Source organism: Otolemur garnettii, unplaced genomic scaffold (genome assembly GCF_000181295.1).
Source record: "Otolemur garnettii isolate 467f Iridium unplaced genomic scaffold, OtoGar3 scaffold00226, whole genome shotgun sequence".
Taxonomy (NCBI): Eukaryota; Metazoa; Chordata; class Mammalia; order Primates; family Galagidae; genus Otolemur; species Otolemur garnettii.
This window is the reverse complement of record NW_003852621.1, coordinates 831,608-841,167: the sequence shown is the minus strand read 5'-3', so window position 1 is coordinate 841,167 and position 9,560 is coordinate 831,608. Positions and strand designations below refer to the sequence as shown.

General features: G+C 57.1%; 1 protein-coding gene across 1 annotated transcript in view; it reads left to right on the top strand.

Moving 5' to 3' along the window:
• The window catches only part of SLC6A3 (solute carrier family 6 member 3), a 33,898-nt gene extending 28,519 nt beyond the window's left edge, over positions 1–5,379 (top strand). The window contains exons 12-14 of the mRNA XM_012812858.1: positions 666–833; positions 2,060–2,131; positions 5,356–5,379. Coding sequence (XP_012668312.1) covers positions 666–833; positions 2,060–2,131; positions 5,356–5,379 — 264 coding nt within the window. The remainder of the gene's footprint in view (positions 1–665; positions 834–2,059; positions 2,132–5,355) is intronic.
• The last annotated feature ends 4,181 nt before the right edge of the window (positions 5,380–9,560 follow it).

Below are 9,560 nucleotides of genomic sequence, written 5' to 3'. Positions count from 1 at the left end.
CCTGGGCTCAAGCGAGTCTCTGCCTCAGCCTCTCAAGTAGCTGGGACCATAGGCGCCCACCACAATGCCTGGCTATTTTTTTGGTTGCAGCCGTCATTGTTGTTTGGAGGGCCTGGGCTGGATTCGAACCCGCCACCTTAGGTGTATGTGGCTGGCACCTTAGCCACTTGAGCCACAGGCGCCGAGCCAAGTACACTCTTTTATTCTTCTTTTTGATGAGTATAATTTAAGTGTGGGTAGAAGTTTCCTGTGAGATACAAAATGTTGAAAACACTGCTCTAGAGAATGCTTCTGTCCCCATAAGCGCCACCCCCCACATTTGGGGCAGGTCACTACGATGGTGGTGGCTCTGAGTTTACGACACTCAGCCCAGACTGCCCTGGGTGCTGCATGGGCTACAGCTGTGTCATCGAGTCAGTGAACTGGGTGGTGCCATCCTGCTCTGTCATGCTCTGATTTCAACAAAGGCTAGAACAGGGCAGGATAGGCTAGAACAGGGCGGGAGGGAAGAGGCCTTGTCTGAGGAGGAGGATGTCCCAAGGCAGGGCAGACACCCAAGACGCCCAGAGCGCCTCACCTTAGCCTGGCTAGATTCTGGCGTGTGCAGAGCCAGACTCCAAGGCCCTCCCTGGACATACTGCCTGACCCATGTCCGTTGGTTTCAGTTCGTAGTCGTGGTCAGCATCGTGACCTTCAGGCCCCCCCACTATGGTGCCTACATCTTCCCTGACTGGGCCAACGCACTGGGCTGGATCATCGCCACGTCCTCCATGGCAATGGTGCCCATCTATGCAGCCTACAAGTTCTGCAGCTTGCCCGGGTCCTTCAGAGAGGTGGGTATCTGGACAAGGCCACTTCTCCTGACCTTCCTCTGACTGAGAGGTCACAGAGGGCTCTGGTAGTGTCCACACCGCAGGATCTCTTCCTGCCTGTTTCATCCTCAGCCAAGAGGAGGTAGTAGAGGTGGCCACACGGCAGGGATGGGGGGAGGGTGTCGTGTGTGTCTGAGTCTGCGTGTGTGCCCACACATATGTCTGAATGTGTTTCTGTGCATGTAATGAGAACACACTTATACCATCAGCCCACCTTGGCTGAGCAGGGCAGCTCTGGGGCCTTTGTGAGGCACGTTCCCTTCCCTGTCTCGGTTCTGCCCTGCTTGGTGACCTGGCTCTGTGACTCCAAGAAGACTCAGGATGCAGTCCTCCTGGAAGGAACAGCCCCCTCACCAGAGCCCACCCTGGGAGCTCATAGAAGCCACTCTGTGCTCTAACCCCACAGTCTTTGTTCAAAACAGTCTTGGCCATGGGCAGAGAAGCCCCATCTCTGTACCCTGGCTAGGTCCAAGGATCCTGCCTAAGGGCCACTGTGTCCCCTGGGCTTGAACTTGTGGTAGGTGCCCCAGGCTGGTGCAGAGCTGGCCCTCAGCAATGCGGCCAAGCCAGGACGATGCACAGTGTGTGGCCAGGCTACTGACCCTCAGGCTGCAGGAGGGCTGTGAGTGACCCCCCGCAGGGGCCCCACTTCAGACCCAGCAGAGAAGAGCAAGTGGCCGGGCAGTCCCTGTGGGGAGCCTAAGACACACTAGGAATAGGGACCCAGGTGAGTACAGAGCCTTGATGGGGGGCCTGTGGCAGCAAGGTAATGTAGGGCCACACCCTACATTACCAGGAAGGGGACACTGGCTTCCATGAGAGACAGGGATTTCTGGTCCCGAGTGTGAGCTCCTGGAAGATGCTGCCTGCTCTAGGAGGACTGGGAGTCACAGCAGGTGGTGGAGGGAGATAGGCTCACGTCCCAGGGCTGGCATGTGGCAGAAAGCAGGACCCTGGAGACCCTGGGCTATCCCCCGAGTGTGGGTGCTCTCTCACTCAGCACCCCCCACGCGGTGATAGAAACTAAGCTGTCTCCACAACCACTTTTATTCTGAATGGGGACTCACTCCCCAATTTCCTGCCCTGTGCTGGTATTGACCCCAAGGGGAGCCCCTTCACCCCAGAGGTGTGAGCCGGTGGGGGCACTGCAAGTAAGCACTGGCACCAACTGTCTTGCTCTCTTTCAGAAATTGGCCTATGCCATCACGCCCGAGAAGGACCGAGAGCTGGTGGACCAAGGGGAGGTGCGCCAGTTTACGGTGAGGTTGCTTTCCCCAGGGGGCCCCCAGCGGGAGAATCCAGAATGACCCCAAAAGCAGTGTCCTTGCCCCACTCTTCTTGCTGCCCTCAGAAAGCTGGGAAGCTGCATGCAGATGGCTTAGGCTCAGTCTGTCAACAGGTGGCCCGTGAGCACCTGCGTGCCACATGGTCTGGGCTCTGGCCAGGGGCCACTCTGCAGGGCCCTACACTGAGATCGGGAATGTGGCAGGCCATAGTGTCAGGGAAGATGAGCACAGAGGAGAAAAGAAGGAGGGGGGTGTCACGGGCCTCCTGGAGGCGCATCTTCACAGACACCACATGAAGGCCACATCCCTGCAAAGACACAGGTCTGGACGTGTCCAGCCCACAGCAGCAACACCCTGAGCGGGCAGGCTGAGCCAGTCTGAGCACCAGCAGGGACCACCCACCTCAGAGTGGATACTAGGGAAATGGTGCCGGAGACCAGACAGGGTTCTGGAGCTGCTCAGGAGGGGAGGGCAGTTAAGTGTTCATCAGGACTGCAGGGAACGGGGAGGCTCTGGTGAGAGAGAGTGGTCATGCTAGGCCTTTACTGCTCCTACCTGGGGCCATTGAGTGCATGTGCATGTGCATGTGCATGTCACACATGGTCCTTGTACTCCATAGAGCAGGCATCTTGTTGGGCCACAGAGTGAACACTCGAGACACAGTGACTCGAGTCACCATGGGGGTAGTTGTGCTGTGCTCTCTACACGACTGGGCCCTGAAGCCCAGAGAGGCTCCCAAGTGGACCCCAAGTTACAGGGCTGGTGGGTGGAGGTGAGCCTGAGTCGGACTCTGGGCTCATCTGCTCTGCCCTCCTCCTCACCCCACAAGCAGTAAGGACACAAGTATCAGCCAGCACTGGACGGCCACTAACTGCCCTTAGCACTCAGCATACAACATGGCAAGGACAGAGAAGGCTGTGCCGGGGAGGGCGCCCTGGCCCACTGCGACCTGCCCTCCCACGGGCCTGCTCCCTGTGCCGCGTCGGGGACCACAGAAACAATCCTGCCCGAGTAGGGGTCTGACAAGGGCCTGTGTGTCACACTGGGAGCATACACAGAAGCAGAGTGAAGACAGGCCAAGACACAGCACTGAGCAAATGGCATGAGGGAGGTGGTGAGAGTGGCAGCCCTGGGCCCCCAAACCACTGGCACAGCTCCTCACTAGGCCCCCTTGTCCCCCTTCCTCTCCCTCCTCTTCTTCCTCTCCCCCTCCCCTCCTCCTCTTTTCTCATTAGGGATTGCATTTTACTTCACTTGCCTGGTACTTTTCAACTGCACCCCAGATGTGGTACCCTCCTCAATGCTGGATTCTTTTGGCTTCACACTGGACATAGCTGAGTTACTTAAGAACAGTCTGATCTTTTGGGGTCTTGCATTTTCAGGCTTGTTAGGTGGCACCAGAGTAGCATTTAGGTTAACTGTCCCCTGGTGAAGCAAGGCCTCGTGACCTCAGCATACAATGCCCTGTGAACCACGAGCTTTCCCAGCCTGGCCAACAGGGCAGGCACTGCACATGGCCTGTGTGAGCATTAGAGGTTGTCCTCAAAGCCCCGCAGGTGGTCTCTCCACAGCCTCTTCCACATGTTCATGTTCTCAGCTGGCTTCTGCAGGCCCCTGTGCAGGTCTGCTCTCTGTGTGCTATCTCCCCTGTGGTCCTCCATCCTACAAAATCCAGCCCCCTCAGACTCCCCAACTCTCTTCCCCAGCTCCTCAACTCTGGAGTCCACCGGCTCCCTGGGTCCCCTCCTGTACTGCACCTCACTGCTCACAGCAGCAAGCAGGGCCACTGGGTGGACTGTCTTGGGCTCACTGGCTGTGCGGTCCGACGTGTCTTGAACGCCATCGGTGCATGTGTTTTGCTTATGGGGGCTTGTTTTAGAGGTGAATTCGGTCCCTGTTGTTCCATCTTGACCAGAATGTCTCTGCATATGGCTGCCCGGGCACAGGTGGTTCATGACGCCTGCTGTGCAATGTCCCCTCAGGGGAACACGTGCAGTGTGGTGGATGGTTGCCGGTCCTCTTCTCCCTGACAGCAACACACTTCACTGGCAGGAGCGTCTCACTTCCTGTGGACAGCGCATTTGGTCTTCTATCTCTAGAGACACACACATCAGGGTCTATACGTAGCCACCCTGCAGTCTCCCTCAGGGATCAGTTAAAATCTGCCTTCTGCTGACCCTCACTTGAGTAGACCACTATCTAGGGTCTCTGGTCTGTTTCATTGGTGAGTGAGAGCAGGGAGTCCCCAGGTCCACCTCTCTCCAGGGAGGGTCACTCTCTACTCCTGTCAGTGGCTGTGGGCTGGGGCTGAGCTTATGGTCCCAGACACTGCACCCCCCACCACTCGTCTGAAGTGGGGCTGTCACCCAGAGCTGCTATCACCAGGAGCTGCTGTCCTGGGGCGCTGGACTCAGGGCTTCTCCTGGTCAGGCCCTGCACACAATCTCCCTTCCCTGGACCCCCACTCCACCTGGACTCTGCCTGTGCCAGCACCTCCTTCAGCCACTCTGCACCCTGCAGACCCCCGGCCCAGGGCCTGGTTGTCCCACCCAGGCCTGAGGAAGTCTCCTGCAGGCCCTCCCAGTGGAGTGGCCATAGAGTCCTGCTGTGTGGTCAGCAGTACCTACAGCTATCCATTTAATGTCACCAAGTGGCTCATGCTCAAAAATAGGCCAACTAGCTGCTGCATAATAGCAGGTGTGACATTTGCTGAGAGTCTGAATAGCTGCTCCTGTCCATCTCTCTGGTCCCTCCCTGAGCAGTCCTTCATCTGCTCTCACCCCACAGGGTTCACACAGAGCAAGGGGCACATGCAGGAGGCAGCACGGAAGGGGGACAGCACCCAGTCATGCGAGCTGGCGAGCTGGCGGGAGTAGTCTGGAGCCAGGCCCTGGTTGACTATGCCTAGCAGCTGACGCTAGGCCTGCCCTAGGGCCACATGGCAACCACTGGTCCCTGCTGCACCTGTGCTTTTCTTTATCAAGAATGGTTTCTTTATAGAAGTTTAAACTAGATGTTGGGTCTCTTGTGCCCTTGATGAGCTTTCCCAGTGGGCAAGTGTCTGTCAGGGCTGCTGGTCCACAGCCATAGCCTCCCAAGGCCACTGTGAACCAGAAGGGGAGTGTCGTCTGCCCAGGAGCCCCTTCTGTCCATGCAGCCGCTCTCTTCACTTCTTAATAAACGCTGTTTTCTTTCAGCTCCGCCATTGGCTTGTGGTGTAGCAGGATTGGAAAAGAGGACCTCGGGGTCATCCCACGTAGAGAAGCTTGGACAAAGAAGGGGTCTAGGTCTGGAACAAGAAGGGCCACTGCTGCCCTGTAACCTCTGCTTTACCGAGAAAACAGAAGCAAAGCAAGAGGCTTTTCTCTTCCGACTGTTTACACCCTTTCTGTGCCACAGGAGGGACGCCTCGCCGTGTCTGTCCTGTGTTCTGTGTGAGGCGGGCTCCTTCCCATCCCACTCCCGTGGCCACATGGAGCTCAGGCTGGGCTGCCACCCTGTGTTCCGAGGAGGGGCCACAGTCCTGTAGATAGGCTGTACCAAGAACCCCTGTGCTCACAGTCGCTTCCTGCTTCAGTGATATTGTTTGTGTTAAAAACAGCCGAGTGCCCTGTGTTGTCTAACCGTGCAGAAGAGAAGTGGGAGAAACTGCTAACACACCAAGTCCTGTCCTGCTGCTCATCTCTGGGACAGAATCACACCAGTGGACCAGCCTAGGCTGCCTCCCACCTACCTGCCATGGGCCCCAGGCCACAGAAGACAGCATGCTCTAAGCCAAGCGTGTCCCTTCCCCATGACACACAGGCTGCCTCGGCTGGCCTGGAGCTGGAAGGACCCACTGGAATTATATTTCCCCTGATACAGGTCACATCGGCAACACTTTCTGTGCTAGTGAATGGCTTTCAAATCCTATTACCTGTGAGTCCAAATGAGCTCGAGAATCGAAGGTTAGTTTCTGCATACCTGTGTGCTGGTGTTCACAGGAACCATTAGCCAGGTGTCAGGGGGAGCCAGTCCTGTGGGCAGCTGTCAGAGGGAAGGGTAGATGTGTTCCTTCAGAGCTATTCAGGCAGCCCAGCCAGCCAGTCTTCCCGTCCCCTGCAAGTGACAGGCCACAAGGGATGGGAATTTGACGCTGGTGGGAAATCCCAGCCTGCTGCCACAGGATTGCACGCGGTCACTGCTGAGTGGAAATGGGCTGACTGCGTCCTTGCCAAGTGACTTTGTGTAAAACCCAGGTGTGGCCCACGTCTGTGTCTCCGTAGTCAGCACCTCCTATGGGTCCTTATGGACAATAAAAGAAACCCATGCTAGGAGAACCACCTCGGCCTCTTTGCCCCGTTTCTGCTTGGCCCAGCCCAGCTGTCACTGGCGCCGTCTCATATCCCCTCATTGGGCCTCCCCAAAGTCCAGAGCAGGGTATATCGAGGGGTTCCAGGCATGAGGCCCCCCTGGGGCACATCCCTTGGGCTTCCCTGTAGAGTCCAGCACCGCTTCATTTCACTTCATGCCCACTCATCACCCTCCCTGTGGGCTCCCACCCCCAGAATGCAGCCACTGCCCCATCCAGAGCCTCCTCTGGGGACCTGCCCACTGCCTGACCTCAGTCTCCAGGAGAGACTGATCTCTCACCTGCTTTGGGACCAAGGGGTCCTTTAAGACGCTGATAGAACAGGCTCCAGCCTTGAGGAGGCCCCGATGGGTGGGAAACCCTAACCAGCGCCCATAACATGGCCCCTGATGACAGCCTGCTCCCAATCTGGGCCTCCCCAGCACCCCTAGGGAGGCCTTTGTGCCCCACCCCCTCATGACTCTCATCCTTGGTCCCCAAAAGAACATCATGGCTTCACCATGATGGTCTGGGGTCCAATTACTGTGCTGGCTGACATTGACAACTCCAGGGTGCTGGAAGTCAGCCCCACGGATGTGGCCTCTGCTGTGGGCTAGCAGCTCAGTGGGCTGTGGTCTGGTGAGAGCACAATGAACCCTCACAGGAGGAGTGGGGCACACAAGATGGGATGGGGCACAGGAAATAGCCAGCTGGGCCACAGAGCTACACAGCTGAGGTGTCCCCACCTGGCCCCAGCAAAGCCAAAGGCACCACAGTGGGGTCCCTGATAGGGACCCTCATTAGCTACGAACAAAGTGCAGTGTAGACCATGGTGTGATGCCACCTCACACCTGCCACCATAGCTAAACTGAAAAGTCTGCTGTTCGTGTGGTCAGGAGGGTAAAGCAACACAGCAGGGAAGGTGCTGGTGCCCCCACCCCATCATGTGGGAGCACTTTGCCCTCAGGTTGGCCCACACCTGTGGCAGGCGCCACCCAGACAGCTCACACTTGGAAGTCCCAGGGCTTGCTTGGGGTGACTGGGGCCCTTCATGCAGAGTACCTGGGATTAAAGCCACAAGCTGATGTTTGCTGGAACCTACCTCCAGATCTGAGGTGTGCCCCATGGCCCATAGTCCCAGGTGGGTCCAGGACAGGGCAGCTCACACATGAGGGCCTGCCTGCTGGCGCCCTCCCTTCCTGGGCCTGGCCACCACCCTGTCTTCTAGTTCTGTCCTGAGAGAACCCCCCTCAGGAATCCCCAGGATTCTGAGGAAAGTACAGAGAGGCAGAAACATTCCTTACTCTCTGTGACAAAGAGCCTGTCAGAAGGGCACAGGTCTGTAGGGTGGTTGTGGGGCAAACTGTACCCCAAAGGGCATGTGGAGTCCTAGCCCTGAACCTGTGAACGTGACTGTATTGAAAACAGGGCCATTGCAGATGCCAGCAGCTGAGTAGGGTGGGCCCTAAATCCATGACAGGTCCCTTGTAAGGGAAGAGACAAGGACAGAGACCAGACAGACACAGGGAGAGGGTGGCCATGCGACCACTGAGGCAGAGATCGAGAGACACATCTGGAAACTGTGGCCACTAAGCAGCCAGGAGACAAAAACAGAGCAGGTGATGCCCACCCCACCCCCAGTCTCCCATGGAAGCCCACCCTGCAGCACCTCGGCCCAGTTGCTGGCCTCAATAAATCTCTCGTTTGAAGACTCAGATCTTGGAGCATTGTTACAGCTGCCCCGGGAGCACACAAGTGCTGGGCTTACCTGGGCGCCAGAGAGGACATGGGGTCTTGAGGTCACTCTCTAGACCCCAAGGACACCTCCCTGGGTGCCGCATGTTCTTCCCACCCCACAGCCTCCACTTGTCCCTCTGCCTGCAACACTCTCCTTTCCACCTCACCGCCCACTGTCTGCCCTCATGCACTGGCTCCTGCCACCACCTTGGCTCCCTGTGGACATCCTCTCCAGAATTATGCCCCCACCCCAGCCTTTAGGTCCCAGCCTCTGGTCAGTGCCCCTTGAGTATCATTCTCCCCAGGCCCCCCAGAAGGTGTCACACTGAAGGGGGTATGTTCATTGTCTCTCTTCCCAGTGAGGTCAGGACCAGAGGCTGAGCTGGTTTCATTCATTTCTGCCAGCGTCATGAGTAGACCTGGGACATGGTAGATGGAGATGCTTAATACATGTTTGCAAGTGGATGAATGATGGGTAAGTGGATGGACAGAAAGAGGGAGAGAGGAATGAAGGGAGAGTTCTGGAGAGAAAATAAGGGAGGGGTGGGTAGATGGATAGATGGGTGGATGAGTGATGGATGGGTGGATGAATGGATGGTTGAATTGGTGGGCAGGTAGGTGGATGGATTAATGGATAGACAGATGGATGAAAAGAACAAGAGAGAGGAAGAGGGAAAGGAGGAATGAGTAGCTGAGAAGATGAGTTGATGATGGGTGGATGGGTGAGTAGATGGGTAAATAGATGGGTAGACTGGTGGATGGGCGAGTAGACGGGTGGATGCTGGGTAGATGTGTGGATGGGCGAGTAGACGGGTGGATGGATGGGTAGATGGGTGGATGGGAGGGTAGATGGGTGGACGGGCAGGTAGATGGTTGGATGGGAGGGTAGATGGGTGGACGGGCAGGTAGATGGTTGGATGGGTGAATAGGTGGGTAGATGGGTGGATGGGCGGGTAGATGGGTAGATGGGCGGATAGGTGGGTAGATGGGTGGATAGGTGGGTAGATGGGTGGATGGGAGGGTAGATGGGTGGATAGGTGGGTAGATGGGTGGATGGGAGGGTAGATGGGTGGATAGGTGGGTAGATGGGTGGATGGGCATGTAGATGGGTGGATGGGAGTGTAGATGGGTGGATAGGTGGGTAGATCGGTGGATGGGTGGGTAGGTGGGTGAATGGGAGGGTAGATGGGTGGATGGGAGGGTAGATGGGTAGATGGGTGGATGGGAGGGTAGATGGGTAGATGGGTGGATAGGTGGGTAGGTGGGTGGATGGGTGGGTAGATGGGTGGATAGATGGGTAGATGGGTGGATGGGAGGGTAGATGGGTGGACGGGC